At 35.3% G+C, this 17378-nt stretch overlaps 1 protein-coding gene across 2 annotated transcripts in view; it reads right to left on the bottom strand.

Annotated features, from left to right (window-relative positions):
* Positions 1-17378, bottom strand: part of GBE1 (1,4-alpha-glucan branching enzyme 1) — a 135256-nt gene that overhangs the window by 87745 nt on the left and 30133 nt on the right. Inside the window, exon 3 of one of the 2 annotated variants that reach the window (XM_050973340.1) lies at positions 10167-10279. The exons of the other annotated variant lie outside the window; for it this stretch is intronic. Within the exon in view, the coding sequence (XP_050829297.1) occupies positions 10167-10279 (113 nt within the window). The remainder of the gene's footprint in view (positions 1-10166; positions 10280-17378) is intronic. 2 annotated transcript variants of the gene reach the window in all.

Here is a 17378-nt window from a genome sequence, read left to right as displayed (position 1 = left end):
ATTTGGCTTTTAATACAATGGTGAAATTAAATTGGCCATCAAACCAACAATAGCTAATAAAATGAGAGAGTGGACTGGCTTTAATACAAATATGGAAATGGAAGTGACTTGTTATATAAGGGCAATAAGCTATTATTTCAGTATTTTACAATCTACACTATTTCATTAGCTTCAGATCTATTCATTTCTGACACAAAATTATCCAAATATAAAAGCCACAGGAATGCAGGTGGAAATATCATTTCATCTCAGTAACATGCATCTGGCTTAAAAGCAAGTTCAATACAAAACATAAAACATGGGCAGGATAAGTTCTTAAAGACTCCCTAGAAAGTTTATATTAGATGCTGTGATAACATAACAAGGCTTTTCTACTACAAGAAATTTATTAGAAATTTAGCATTGAGGTATTTTCCTCCCTCAGTTTTCTAAAAGTACATGAAAATGAAAAACAATCAAGGGCTTTCTTTAGCATAATGTGTTCTGTAGAATATAAAAGTTTACATTTTTACTTTTGCTGTAGATAAGCAGGGTAACCAAGAAAAAGAACTACAAATTTCCAAGAATACAAAAGAATCTGACCCAATATACTTTGGACACACTGATGCTGTAAGAAATCCTGGTCTTAGACTTTATTTCATAAATGCTGCTCAGTTTCAAAGACAGGTCCTACATTCAAGACATCAATACAAACCTGCTAATTCCTTAAATTATTCCACAATTTCCTTAAATTGTGCATCCTTTTCTCAACACCCTCAAGTTTCTCCAGAAACAGAATCCTAGAGTTGTTCATGTTGAAAAAGACCATGGGGTCTCACAGCTAGCCCAGCACCGTGCTCACCACTAAACCATGTCTCCAGGTGCTGTATCCATGTGTTTTCTTAAACTTTTGAGGATGGCAACTCCATGACTTTCCTGTTCCAATGTATGACCACTCTTTCCTAAGATCCAATCTACACCTCTTCCAGCACAACTGGAGGAAATGTCCTCTTTGTCCTGTCATCTGTTACCTTGAAGAAGAGACCCACTCCCACTGTGCTACAATCTGTCAGCTGAAAGTAGCTCTCCCTGTGTACCCTTTCCTGTCCTATTCATCCTCAAAATGAATCAATCCTGACTTTAGCACCCAGGATAGAACACAGAGTTCTGTTGATCTTTTGCCAGTGAGCAGTGTAAACTGAGGCCATTTACAACAGCAAATAAAATCACATCACCCCCTCACAAGCACAAAGGAAACCAGAGAGCAACTCCTCCCTTTCTACAGGTCAGCACTGGTTTGTGAGAGAAGCACTGCAATCTGGAGGCAGTACTTCAGTATGTTTGCTTCTTAATGCATAGGACCACAGCAGAACACTTCCTGATAACACATTGCAACCTGCTGCAGAGCCCAGGACTGGAATCTAGAGTTTCTTGTATGAAAGTTCACTTTAAAGCAGCTTTAGAAAAAATACAAAAGCCTGATAAAAATTTGGGATTGAACAGCATGGTAAAAGAGCCTTATTCCATAATTGTCTCACTTTACCTGATAGATTTATAGAGGCCAGAAAAATTTTTCTCTGTAATAGCCTCAGAAATAGAAGGTAAGAAATGAAGAAGCAACAGCTTCTGCATTAATGCCTCACTCTTCTTGCTCCTTCACAGCCCTGCTACAAAGCTCAGGAGAGGCAGCAAGGAAGTAAATGAATCAGAAGCTCTTCAACACTTCAGCTTCCCCAACTTCCCAAATGAACCTTCACCCAAACTGGAGGGGCAAGAAGCACAGAAAATGGGAGATCTTTCCAGAAATAAACTTCCCCTGAAAAACTTTACCATACTCTATTCATACTGCTCCAAATAACCAAAAAATCGAGTCTATTTGTCAAGGTGCTTGTAGACTGAAGTTATTTCCTTACAGTGAATTGATCATAAACCTTGAAATGAAATTTTGGAAAGAATGGACAGCATGTTGCTTCTTCCAGGCTGTTCTCCTTCCTACATTGCAAATTGGTTACACTGTAAAGAAAAAGTAATAGAACATTAGTCACATCATTCCTTCCCCCAAGCTTTTATTTTCCTGATCAATTTATGATTACTATCAAAACTGAGTCAGGTGACACAAACCAGTTGTCTGGTTCGCTCTTTTCCTTCCTAACTATTTTCTGAAAAAGAAACCTACTAAAGGGACAAGCATTAGTATCAAATATTGAAAAAATATTCCTTAGTTATCAGACATAATAGTACTTTTTAGGTGGTTTACATGTTTAACAAAGTTGTGCAGACAAATCCGTGCCATTCAAAAATCATTGGAGAGAGATTTATATGCTCTGTAAATATATCACAAAATTAGCTATTGCAATCTCAACTTAAGGATATTAAATATTTGTTCACAATTTCCCCTTTTTTCCCCTTGCCTTCTCCCTCAAGGAAAGAAAATAAAGTAAGACTAAAATACAATCAAGATACGAAAGAGGCAAAAGCCTATATTCTAAGCCAAGTCATGAAGTCATGCCTTGATTTTCCAAAAGAGGGAGATGCAGCTCCATTTGTGATTTAAGTATTTCAATTGCATTGCAGAACTTCTGAAAATCTTTAACTAGTTTACTAGATCAAAAAGGAAAGCTTTTGTTCTTTTTTCTATTTTTGTGCTTCTCTTAGAAAACTAGGATAAACTAGTAGTAACAAAACCACCAAAAAACGCTGTATTACCTATTTGAATGAAAAAGTAATTCTAAAGATGGAGCCAGTAGCCTAGTATTAAAAAATAGCTACGCAGATAAAAATACCATAGGAAAATCAAACTGTCAAAATCCAGGAAACGTTAGGAGAGTTGTTAAAAATGAAAGCAACATCACACAGAAACATTCCCAATTGATTTTAACAGTCAAGTGTATAGAAAATACTTCACTTAATCACGTCCGTACATGGATTTATAACTGTTAGCTACACAGGGGCAGAATTATTAGGTATGAGGGACAGCCAGCTTGTTTTCACAAAGGGAAAACACACATCTGTGCTGAGGGTAAGCATTAAAACTTTTCTTTCAGTCTATAATCCTGATTTTGAAAACCTTTTAACAAACAAATTAATAAATCAAAGGAAAACTGGAATCGCTAGAATATACAGTTGAAAAAATATTTTCCCTCCCTATGACAATCAGAAACAAGTTACTATAAGAACAGTGATAAAGCTTAAAGACTATAAAAATTTCTACGCATAATATAGAAGCATTCCTGTATGTATTCTGCTAGTCTCTTAGTTAAGGGGCTTGAGGTACAAGAGCATGGTTTGAAAAGCAACCATAATAATAAAAAACATCCAGTAAGTGTAATTTCTTACAATTGTTTCAAGACATGTCAAGTAGAAAAGAAGCTGGTGAAGTATGTAATACTGGCACCCAAGCATTAAATATTACTTATCCTCAACGACAAAGCATTTGTAGCAAGGACAATTGCTGCAGAATGCACCTTGCAATTGGGTGGCTGTGCAACACAGCAGAGAATGCCAAGAGCTTTCCCTAGAAAATGATCATATCCTCCAAACAAAAGCAATTCCCATGAGAATCACAGACATGTTAATATTTTCTTAATATGGACTCTCACATTCTGTTTCAATATCTCTTTTTCTTTAAGATGACTCCTTTTCCTTAATAAAAAAAAAACCCACATTTTGCTTAAATGTACACCTAATAGTTACTGAAACAATTAGTGCTCTGTATGGATAAGCTAAAATTAAAATATCTTAGAGTATTTTTAAATAGCAAAAACCTCCTACAGGAGGATTGCACAATCTTCAAGTCACAGGAGAATGAAGCCTGACAAAATAACTGAACAAGAATATTCTAAAGAACTGAACTCAGTCTGCATCAAAGACTCCAAAGAACAACAGTCTACTACATTACAAAAGCTCATTGGTGCTACAACCTCCCCTATGAGTCCATGAGGAGCTGCACATTGTTTACTAAATCCAAACAGGCAATGACAATGCCAAGAGACCATTTACTTCCCAATGAGATAAAAACTCCTCCTGCTGGCAAATCTCATCTGCGACCCAAAGAAGTCTACAATAACTTGCTGAAAGGTCATGGCTCACAATCACATGGTGAAACACAAAGGGTACTGCTACAAAATCAATGTTCTAATTCCTGTCAACATGACTTCTATCCAGAAATGCATATGGTACATGATCTAAGTCCTGTTCAGTAACTTCAAAATCCTAGGAATACAGGGTTTCTTCTTCCACATAGGGTATGCACCATAATGCGGCAGAACACTTGTTTCATTCACTGTTCAAATTTACAAACCTGGTGATTGTGTTTTGGGTTGCTTTTTGGTTTTTTTTTTGCAGCCTACTGACTATGTAAGAAATTATATTCAAGTGATACAGAACTTGGCAGATTGAGCAGGGATATTCCTTCATCCCCCAAGCTAAGGTAAAAAACAGAATAATTAGAAGTGTTTCTACATGCACATGTAAGGAAACAGCAAACATTTCTTCAGGAAGGTTTCCACTGAAATCAAGTTTAGTACCTCTGTTCAGGGTCCCCAAGACTCCCCTTGTAAAAGCCATCTGACTGCAAATTATCTATCTCATAACGACAACAATCCCCCCAGGAAAGCATTGGATTCCCCAGCATTAGACACTTAAGATCCAGCTAGACAGGGTGCTGGGCCATTGTGACCAGGCCATGCTTTTGTCAAGAATGACTGGACCAGAGGATCTTGAGGTCCCCTCCAACCAGGTATTCCATGTTTCTATCTTACAACCCTGAAAATCTACCACATATCCAACACTTCTGTCCCTAGAATCCTAGCCACCAGCCTGCCATCATTAATAGATTTTCACATTCTCATTATAAACACATTTTTGACTGCAGACTGCTTGAAGTGCCTGAGACCTGAACTCCACACCAGTCTGGTACTGCTGCTGCACCTCCTGATCAGTGGGGTCAGCTGCAGCACCATCTATTTCATTGGTGACAGTAATTACATTTGATGAATTTTACTAGCAGTGGTTCCCTGACACAGATTAACCTACCTGCTCACCATATTTGATTCCTTTTCAAGGTGTACAAGTTTAACACAGACCATGCAGATCTACTAGGAAGTATAGGATAGAGTGGTAGAACTGCAAGGATTAAGTTTTAAACTGTTCTTCACAACTAGCTTTCCTCTACCTACCACCTCATGAATAGAAGTGTACTTTTAGGTACCATCAATCACGATTAATAAACTTTTAATGCTCTGACTCAATGTAGTTCTTTCCTTTGTACACTTGAGTATTAAAAAGGGTAATACATTTGGACTGGAAAATTATTAAAACCAATCACAGTGAATTTATAAGCATTTTGTACAAACTGATGAAAGAACTGTGTTGTTCATGCCTGCCTTGGTCTTGTACTGGCCTTGGCACCTACAACACCTGTTCAGCAATCACTGAAACCACTCAAACATGCAATAGTATCAGTAGAAAAATATTGTATTAACAAGTGCACAAGTTATCAAATCTAATCACCTCATTACAGTACAAGATACTCTCTCAAAAAACTATAAATGCCACCATTTAAATACACAGAATATATACACACACACAGAGAAACTTGTGAAGAAGAAAAGGATACAGACTTAACAAATAATGGAATGCAGAGGTTTTATAAAAAAGTTTCCCCCACTTTCTAAGGTATTCTTTCCAGGAAAAATACATTAACTACATTTCATGAATATTGAAGTGATATTTAGTTGAATATATAGAGTAGTGCACCTACGCAGCACATTGTTAGCTGAAGTGCCAGATGAGTTTATTAGACTAAAAATTATTGTTCTGGTAATAATTTCAGCAATCACATATCTATTGTGATTATTAGAAGGTTGAACAATCACTTCTATTTTAATATATCCCCTCCAGCTCACACAAGAAAATTTAGTGTTTCTGCTATATAGATTCTTTTCCTAGTTAATGTTACAGGGCAGCAGGAAGCTCTATCATAAGTGCCAATATTTTTCAATCTCTTATTTTTCAATTTTACTGATCTTGCAATTTTTTCTTATTTAGCTGTGTGAAAATATTTCAGAATTTGACCATGAATTTGTAAATTATTTTCAACTAGGTTTAAATTCTTAAAGGATTCAATCTGCCAGTTGTTTTCCATTCTCTTTGTTGTTCTTTGGCATTCCTGTAAATAATATTAAGCAAGTTCCCCAGTGTAGATACTAAAATCTCAATTTTAACCAATACTGTCCCTAAACTCCACTGACACCATTTCAAAATTAGGATCTTGCCAACTACAGTGAAAACTAAATTTACAGGTACATCCATGCAGTTGAAAAAAATCTTTTATAAATAAACAGGAAAAGGACAAAGTGTAACACTGATTAAACTCCTGCATTAATACACACAATGAGACTTGCTATAAAAGTTTATCCATGATAATTTTTTTAAAAGCTCACTGTGTCCTCTAAAAAGTTAATCAAGAATACCAAAAATGAAGGAAAAAAAAAAAAACCCCAGTCATTTTCCACCACAAAAGGTAAGTACTTGCACCTTAACTGCTACCACAGTAGAATGACAAAGATGCTGATGTTTAAGGAAAACATCTTTCAAACTACCTCATTAGATATAATGAGAGGTAAAAAGGCTTCTCTTATTAAAGGATAACGTTTGGCTTTGGGTTTAAACCTGTGCTCACTTTTGACATCTGTCAGAAGCTTAAAAGCCAGCACTACCCTACCATAATAGCAACAACATTTGTTCTCTTAACTCAGTCTAAGCTCCCAATTGATCCACAAGAGAAAAAAGATACCCTTTTCTAGCAGGTAACCTTATTTTGAAGATGGATGTCAAAATTCACAAGGGAGTCACTCAACTATCATAAGCATCCATCTCTTCACACAGGAAAGTGTTAGAAAATTTACAACAGGTTTTTTAATTACTCATTTTCTGCAATGTTTATATTTACTTAAAAGAAGAGACTGCCTGAAGAGCTACAGTAGACAGCTTGTTACTATTTGAAAACAGGCAAACGTTTGACCTCTGCTCCTCATTTATTTTCCCACAAAAATATGTTGTGACCTGATCTAAATTAGTGTCACCAACTACACTCCATCCATTTCCCATTCTGGCTTAGATATTACTTATTTAAAAGAAATGACCTTGTTACCATTTCAGAACTTGGCAATCGCCTGTGTGGAACTGAAGATCAAAACAGAGTAGACAGAAGCTAAAGAAAAGGACCTTCTGGAGGAGACATTTCTTCCCCTAGCAGATTAATCACCACAATAATATCTGAAGCTGACTATTTTAACTTAAGTATTTAAGAACCATACTGGAAAAAGAAACTTTTAAAGCTGTGATTCCCTTAGGCTTCTTTAATAAAGAAAAATGGGAAATACTTTCATTACTAGAAAGATGCCTGATGCCTTGTCTAGTGCAGACACCATTGCCTGTGTATTTCAACATTACCTCTGCAATCTACATAGCAATTTCTACCTGCAAACAATCAATTTTCTCAGCTTCTACATGAACAAAGAATAGCAAAACTCTGCTCTAATACACAAAATACAGACATTTCTGAACAATCATAAATGTTTGAACCATGTAGCTCCAGGAAAACTTACAGAAAAGCAGAAGCTTTCTCCATCCATTAGCCGAATGGGAGAGGATAAGATCAGCTGTAGCATGAGGATAAGGTACATGTCTACCATGTGAATGCCCCAAAAGCTTTGGTGAAAAACCATCTTTGAACTACCTTAACTGGAGATTTTTTTTGTTTTTTCTGTTAGTCCCATCATCTGACTACATCACAAGTACACATTGAGAAGTGCTGGATTTAGTCCTGAAGGCACCATGGAACAAAAACAAAGTGTCATAAAAGATTGTTAGCAAAGCTACAGATGAGGCAGAGAGCAACTTCATATGGATGGAGCCATCACTTATGACTATATACACTCATGAATCAAGTTTCTAAATATTTAGGGTTTTTTTTAAGAAATATACTCCAAAGAAAATTTCTTTCACATGCAGACAGGCAGTCCTGCTTCAAAAGCCTGTTGGACAATAATGTATTGTGTCAGTGACAGCCACATAATTTTGTCTAAAATTGACCATGGAAAGCACAAGTAAAGTGACAGGGTAGAAAAAGTCTAAAAAAGAAAACTCACACTCTACTCTGCCAGTGGTTGTCTTTTGACTTTTCAGAAAACTCAGAGCAACTACAGAAATACAGCAATTCATGTTGAAAGTACATCACTACCAAGTGCAATCCATAGCAATTCCACATACTAAACAAATTATGTATAATGCAATGCTTGCTTTATGGTCTTTATATTTCAAAGAAAATGCTGAACAGGAAGAAAATGCTATCAAGACCTTACTTCAAAATAAGGAGATATGACCATTGATTATCTAAGAGGAAAAGAATCATCATACATTGCTCCAAAAGCATTTAAGATTCTATGCTTTTTTTGCTATTGTGCTAATAATTACCAACACTCATCATCATTCACACCTCTAATCTTCAAAAAAAGTATAGAATATACTACAGTAGATGAGTCAAGAGTTTTGTAGATAAAACAGAGAAGGCAAATTCAGCAACAATCAAAAAATCTAACCTACTTGCATCTCAAAACCATGGAAAATATTAAATAACCATTTTGCACTCTCATACCTTGCTGCATAATCACTGCATTTCTGAGTTGCAGACAAGTATTTTCTTTCCTGCTCTGTAAAACAAAAACAGCTTTCTCGTCCTTGAATGACTATTCCTGAACTTCAATTTATCCTTATTTATTACTGGGATTATTTTATAAGCCATAACAAAAAACATAGAGATAAGCACACACACTGAGTAAGCATTTCCAGAACATTTTCACACATATCTTTGTTTTAACAGATTTCTTGTTTGCCTAAGCACTTTTTCAGCAGAAAAAAAATGAGGATTTTTTTTCAGTATTTTAGTTCCGTCAATGGGACCTCTGAAAATGTAATAGTATTATACAAATGTGTTGCCAACATATTTTATGAAAAATCCTTTACTTAGGATTTTTCCTTTCCTGGGAGCTGACAAGCCTCAGAACAAACTAAACAATTCTTATCTGCTGCTGTGGAATGCCACGGGAAAATCTGTGATTGGCCCCATCAGACTGTTTCCAATTAAGAGCCTATCACAATTCACCTGTTCGGCCCGTCTCGGGCTGAGAAGACTTCAGTTTACACATTCCTAGTCTATTCTTAGCTTAGCCTTGTAGTGAAACCTTTCTCTTTACTCTTTTAGTATAGTTTCTATATCTTATATATCATATCATAATAAATCAAAGCCTTCTGATACATGGAGTCAACGTTGTCATCTCTTCCCTCATCCTGGAACCCCAAGAAAACCCGCAGTAATACAAATGTTCCCAGGTTCTTAATTATCATAGTCTATAGGTAATTTCAGTACATTTCTTTCCTTTACTACTTATTACTGCCCTCTATTAGCACCTAGACTTTGAGTTTCAGTGATACTGAGTGCAACAAAGCACATCTTTGATTTAAAACAATATTCACGTAGAAATCATCAACTCTGCTCTGAGTGAGTTGTTATTAGGTGCATTTGCACTCAGCATACAACTTTGGCATTTGACAGCTCAAAGAAATTTTCCATTAATTTCTGGAAGAAAGCATTTTAAGCTCATGGATGCCCATGAAATACAATGGTGTTCGGTTTCACTTACTTAAGCCCTCCACTCAATACTCTGAATTCCTAAAGCGTAAGGAGAAGTTTTACAAATCTGCATGTACCATTAAAGCCACAAAAAAATCACCTGAAAAGCCATGGTTAAAAGTATTGCAAAAATTGCCTGTTATTAAGATCCTGTTATTAACAGGATCTTAATAACAGGCAATGGCATCAAATAGAGAAAGATTTTACCTATACACGACTTAATTCTTCTTTTTCAGATTATCAATTTGTAAATTGTTTTCCTCTTATGACATGGTGCAATACACTATAACTACATTTCAGCCACATTTGACTGTTCCCAAAATCCCTCTTTGTGATGCCTAATGTTTCACTTTTAGGTCACTTTGCTAAACTAGATAAACTGATTGTGCTTATTAGAACAATTAGAAGACGATAAAGTTAGTTAAAAGAAAACAAAATGGACAGTAAATGAGAAGAAGAGTTACAAGAGTTGGAGTAAGTCTAGAACCAACACCTTTAGCTTTGACCCATGGGGCACAGGAGAACAGCCATCTTCAGATGGAATGAACAACTCCCACTTCCCATATTCCAACTTCTTATATGGATGAGAAGATGGATTCCAGCCATCTGCAATATAAGAAATAATACTAAGTGATCATCTCAAAATGCATCCAGGTACCACTCAAAGGTGTAACTCTGAGTTTAATATTTCTCAGAATAAACTTCAGTGAGAGCAGACAAAAATACTTTTATGCCTGATACTGCACACACATTCAAAAGGGGTAAAACGAAATGACACAGTTTTAAGTCTTCAAAAGATTCCTTTGTCATTAAAAAAATTAACTGAAGCAAGCTGAAATCCCATAATTCATGATTCTTTGTCCTCTTTGTATTTACTAAGCACTGGAGACGTGCAAGGATGGTCATTATGGCCTGTTCAACTGAACAGACACCTGCCAAGGGGGTCTGAAGTGTTTGTAAGCACATTGAAGGTCAACTCCTCTGAATGGAGTGAAGATATCACTTTTGAACTGACACATTTCAGCAATGGAGAAATTTCTAGGCTAGAAGGAAGTAAAAAGATAAGCTTGAAAATTCCTTTTTTCTTTTTGCCTTGAAATGTCTATTTCACATAGTTCAAGGCAACAGACTCCAGCTAAATAGGAACCAGCCAACACAGTAATTCAGAAAACTGAATTACAAGATGCTAAAGCAACACATGCTAATCTTCCTTCATGCTCATCTATTTGCATGCCATGGACTCTTGTAATTAAAAAAAAAAAACCCAAACACAAAAAACCACAAAAAACCTAAACAAAAAAAAACCACAAAGCAAACCTCACACATTATTGAAAGAATAAGCAGCCTTCAGTTTAAGAATATTAACTCAGAGTTGTATAAAACAACATTGCTACTAAATAGGTCAGGTTAAAAGCATTTCAATTAAAAACTGGACAGTTAAACTGAAGCAGGATCATCACTTTTGCCACCATGGAAATCATAGCAGAGGAAGTAGAGAAATGAAGAAGGTCTATCCACCAGCATATGTATTTTCCTAAACATCAATAATCACAAATATTATCTACTGTGCAACAAAAGGATAATCCTTCCTGGCAATGTATGGATGTGTTGCATTTCAGAGAAAGACCAGACTGCTTTCAAAGTTACTGGTTGCATTTGCACAGCTGTTTAAACCCAAGAACTGCCAATCTTTAGTTAAAGAAGACTGAAAGACACAAATTAAACCAGGCCACACAATGTGACAAAAATAACTATGCCAGACAAATATCCTGATACCTACTCATTTTACAGAGAGTAAAACAGAAATGCAATTAATTCAGTATTCTATTTAGATGATAGTTTTATCATGTTTAAAGTATTTGGAGAGTGGAGCTAAATTACATATATTAGCAGAGGGAAAGTATTTACTAAACTATTGCTAACAGCAGAAGAACTTACATATTAGTAAGCATTAGATGGTTCCTCCCCCTTGGCTTTACACTGAATTTTCAATCAAGAAAAATAATTAAACAAGTACTACCAACATCAAACAACCAATACCTTGGCAATTAAATAATACTCCTTAATAAAATGTCTAAACTGAAAACTATAGTGTTTATACAACAAAATATAGATTTTTTTAATTCCAGGGCATGGCAAAGAAGACGTAGAAAACAGCACTTAAAAAAAAGATTGTTTTTTTGGGTTTTTGTTTGTTTGGTTTTTTTTTTAATTATAAGCAGCTAGACTATCTCAAACATTCCAGGCAAAAATGAGAAAACAGAAGATGTTAAGAAGCTGCAAGAAGTTTGCTATAAAAACTGGTTAGGATTTATGATAGTCAAGACCCAGCTTGGGGGACTTACTCTAAATTCTTTCCATCTTCTTCTCCCCCAGATATCCCATCATCTTCATGGCTTCTCATGAAACTCTTTCCAACAGAGCTACACCTCTTGATTCAATGCTCAAACTGAACTACATATGCCAGGTGATGAACACTTAGCAAAATTAAAAGTTAAAGCAAAAAAATCTTACAACAAAAAAACTCACCCAGGGAGTGAACTTTATAAAAACTCCCTACATGTAGTTAATCATGATCACCAAAACCACTGCATTCTTACAACATTAAAAAATATTCTCATAACCTCTACTAAAACCACATCCCTTCCCTCCTTCAGAGTGGGAATGGTTACATCTCTACCTATTGAAATATTTCTGCTCTCCACAGACAGATTTGATAATTCTACCAAAGTTGCCTGAACTTTCCCCTTCACCTGCCAGCAATGCCAGATGCTCCTGTTAATCCCTCCTGTTCCCAGCCGCAGTCCATGACTGCAAGCCTGTGGCTCATGATTTAAAAATAAATGCAAAGCAATACCATCTGCCCCAGATGGTCCTACTCAAACCCACTGTGTACTAATTACCCCTGGAGAGGATCTCACTTAGAAAGATTATAATAGAAAACATTACTTTGTATTAATGCCAGAGGCATAAAGAACATAGAACACTCTGAAAACTGAATATTCCTTTCAAAGAGAGGGTGGCTCATGCTTATCTCTGTTTTACTGCTTGGTTTTCTGATTTTTCAGCAAAACTTAGCCCAAAATGCCTGAGGGAAGAAGGAAAAAAAAACCAAACTCAACTAACCAACAAGTGATTAGTAGACTATTATGAAGATGAAAAACCAAAAAGTCAAAAGAAATATCTTAGTTTGAAAACAGAGACTTCAAAGATTCTGCCAACAACTACAAACAGGAAAAGGCTGAGGAGATTACCAGCAGAAGCTCAAATAATCATCTTGACCAGGTATTTGGGAAAAGGACACCATCCCAGAATATTCATAAGCCATAGACAAAGGCAAAAGCTTCTGTACAAAAGTTAAGCCTCAGCTATTGCTTATCCAACACAGAAGACATCTTGGATAGCCGGATACTTTGTTTTGTCTCATCTGTGTGATTGGATCTTCCAATCTCAGCCAATTATCAAAACATTATATCCTACCTCAACAGGAGGCACAAGGGAACTTCTTGTTCGAAACTACACCCTTAGCACGCCAAACAATCATGAACTGAGCTTTAGAACAGAATTCAAAGCTATAAAGGTTTGGGTTCTGCCATTTGTGACAAAAAATGTATTCAAATGCATATTTCGAGCTAAATGACAATTTGAATGACTTCTTGTTCAATCTCCTGATTTTGTTTTCATATTGATGGATATAGCCATACACCTCTGAGGCTAATGCCTGAACTTGCAGTTTCACACATGAAATTAACACTTCTCCCAGAGGAAAGGAGTTGTTCTTGCATATTAATCAAATAACTGACTTTGTCCAATATAAGAACTGTAGCTGTTTTTTCCAGAAGTCAAAAAACTTTATTAACTAAAGCTGAATTCTCAAGTGAAATCAAATCTCTTACAGCAATTGTATTTCCACATACTTTCTGATCAGCTAAAGACACCTAAAGAAAACAGAGAGTTCAGCAAACACAAAGCATCGTTGAAGAAAGTCAATCAGACAAGTAGCAGCTCAGACAAGGGAAAGAGCATCAAAATCCCAGTATCCCAAAAAGATACCTGTATTCCACTTTCTTAGACTATGAAATCAGAACATAACTGGAGAAATCCTCCAAGGACACTATTCTGTTCTACACAGTGGCCAATAAGGTCTTCCTCTCCTCACATTAACCATTTTTAAAGCAGATTACATTAATGATCATGTGCTTGAGCTGCTGGAAATTGGGCAAATAGCTCAAACACTGATATAAAAGCAAGTGTCATTGCTTCTTAGACAGGATGTCTCCCTGTATATTAGTGCCACCTTATATTACAGTCTACTGCTTTCAATCATCTGCACCCACAGAAATATAATACTGACTTTACTTATCACTTGATGGGTATTTTTCTATTAAAAAATCTTGAAGCAGTAAGAAATTCAGCATGATATCATGACAGTGACTAGAACCCATTTCAGTAAAAATCTGGAATAAAAAATCCCAAAACACTCTGATACATGAAAGTTTTTAGTCAGCTGTCAGATACCCAAATTATAAAGTACAGTGCCTTAAGGTACTCTCTTCTCACTCTGAAGGGATCCTGTCAGAGTTTAAATAATAGACAAATATCCTCTCAGAACCAGCTATCCTACCTCCCTCCACCCTCCCACCACAGCTGAAGCCTTCCCCACTAGTGCAAGGAAAAGGAAGAAGAAATCAAACCAAACAGATATTCCAGACTGATCAGTATTTTACATCAATGTTAGCTGGGAAGGAGGGAAGGGAAGACAACTAAGAGAACAGAAACCACAAATATAACAATGCACTATAGCAAATGCTGACTTCCAAATTAATATATGCATATTTACTCTCAAGCTTTTTTAAATCAGTAGCTTTCTTTTTAAAATTAAGGAATTGTTTACAGATAACCCATTGAGCCCCTGCATGACCAAATACAAATGTGAGTGTTCCAATTCCCAAATAAATTCCGTGGGTTACTCTCAAAACTCAGTCACTCACAGTGACTTATTTTAAAATAGTCAATTTTAAAGCAGCAATAAATTGCCAGTAGTCACCAGGTTCCTTAGCAATAGGGCACACAAATGAAATATTCAGTGTTATCACTGAAAGCTTTTGAAGGAGCTATAATGTTGATAGAGCTTCTAGTGTTGGAAATTCAGCTGACTAATTGTCTCATACACTTGATTTACTGAAATGCTGAAAGTACTAATTGACAAATCTTAATGGTTTTGGATGCTCATTCAATACTTCTTAGATAAAGCTTCATTCTAGAACACCAAGAGATACAATACTTTTTCTGTCCAATTATAGAGTTTTAAAGAGACAAAAAAAGCTCTGAAAGCATTGGGATTTTCTTGAATTCATATGTTTCATTCTCCGATCCACTTACAGATTTGTGTGCTATTACCCGTTTCTAGTTTGTTTTTTTTTTTTTTTTTGCAAATGCACAGTGATATTAAGAATTTTTCTATAAATTGGAGCTATCCCATTCATTACAAGTTTCTCAGAATAAAGTATAAAAATCCCCTAATATGGGTCAAAATACCTTAATAGCAAAGCTTTTATTGTTTGTTATAAGGCATAAAAGTAATTCAGAGAAAACTTTAAATATACAGGACTGAGGCTTTACATTAACATAATTACAGAAGCAAATTACTCATGTGTATCTTACACATAATTCATAACAAAGATATTATCAACTATAGGCTTACTTAGAAATTTGGGAAAAAAAGTTCAAGGTTTCTGTACACAACCTATTCTCGCCATTTTAATTTTTACTAGTTTTTGATCCTCAAAAACCTTAAGATGAAATAGCAGAGACTAATACTTTGTGTCTTTACATCAAACATTAGAATATTCTCAGACAATACCATATTATTAAGGAAAACACTGCTATTCATCTCCAAAACAAAAAGCATGAACTGACAGTTTTTTATATTATATACCACTATATTTCAGTTTAAAACCTAAAGAGCTTCTGTCATCTAAGTTCAATGTTTTTTTGTCTAAGATTTCCAACTCCCCCTGACGTGGTTACACTATGGTTCTTTTTTATAAAAAAGTTTTATTAAAAAAAATCTTATTAAAAGCAATCCCAATATCCAATTTAAACACAATATAATCATAAATTTAGTCTGAGACTTTAACCTGCTTGAAAACTTAAAGAAAGGTTAAAGGGATTCAGTTTTAATTAAACATATCTGTAGCAATCTGACTCTAAATCATAGGGTTTTGCAATCCAATTTCTCATGAGAATATTATTCAAGATCATATGAATTGAATGACAATCTTCCATGCCTCCAGTCTCTCCAAGTACACTATTGTCCTCTTTGGGAATGAATACTTTACTATGACTGGCTGATATATAGGAGAAACACAGTTTTTCCACATTACAATGAATTTCTTTTAATTTATTTTCTCTTCATATTGCTGTATTCATTAGTGTCTAGATAGAACTACTCTAAGGTATTAGTCCTAAATTTCTGCTTCATATGATGTATTACATCCAATATTTTAAATGAAGCAGGGTTTAGAAAACTATTCCAGTGTTTAGCTACCCTATTCTGGTATACATATATTTCCCCCCCAACCTGATAAGACAATTTACAAGCTACAGCCTCTCCTCAAAACATTAAACATGCTAATATAAATCTGTTTTTAATATTAACATCTCTTAAAATACATATTTAAAACAAATGCACTCTAATCTTTAGCTGAGTTGAGACATTTAACCTGCACCCATCCCGTGACAACCTTGAGCAATGGGTGGGGTTGCAGCAAGTAGAGGAGAGACAAGGAGAATTTTCTGCACGTTTCCACATATAAAACTGACCTATGAAAATAACCTGATCTAGCGGCCTTACAGTCTATATTGATACCTGAAATCACTATTATCTATCTAGTAGGTGAACTATACATGACTCATTATTCAGTGTTAGAGGACATATCCAATTTCAATATTAAAATGCAAGAACTACGCTAACCTATTTATCAATGTCTATTCTAATAAAATTTCAAGCAGCACTTTCAGAAAAGCTACTTTATCATTCACTATGATGGTCATATCAAACAGGATCATGGCTGAAAACAATGTTGCACTAACTTTGCTGTTCAACTTCTGCATCAAAAACAGGATTTTTTTTTTTTTTTAATAAAAACCTTCCGAAAATCAAGAGATTTTCCTTTCTACAGTCTCCTCAGCCAGGGGTAAGGAATGGCCAACATTTAGTTTTGTCTTGAAGCAGAAGTAGTTAACTGCTTCAAAGAACTTTTTTTGATATTGCTTCTTTCCAATATAAATACACTCCCTAGATCAGTATTTTTGCAAAATCAAAGTCAGATAAATAAAACTACCTGCTTCTGAAATGCAGTTAAATGAACAAAATCACAAAATCATTTTACAGAAAGTCCCTGTTCAGTACTTTGGCAGACCCAGCTGAAGAGAGAGTAGAGGTGAAAAGGAAAAAAAGAACAAAGCTCTCTGAAACCCTAAACAAAAAGGAGAGCAAGTATTGCAGGATTGAAGAGCAATGATGAATGTCACTTTTATCTAAAATTTTTAGAACATAATTTGAGTGTAGCTAGCCTTCAAATAAGAGGCAAATTTATATTTTTGTTTTAAATTCAAAGGGAATAGTCTTCCTGGCTCTCAGAGGAAATAATGCAATTCCTCCACATAATACTGCCACCTTCCCTTCTTCTGCCCTCACAAA

Source organism: Serinus canaria, chromosome 1 (assembly GCF_022539315.1).
Source record: "Serinus canaria isolate serCan28SL12 chromosome 1, serCan2020, whole genome shotgun sequence".
NCBI lineage: Eukaryota > Metazoa > Chordata > Aves > Passeriformes > Fringillidae > Serinus > Serinus canaria.
This window is presented reverse-complemented; position numbering and strand designations above follow the sequence as displayed.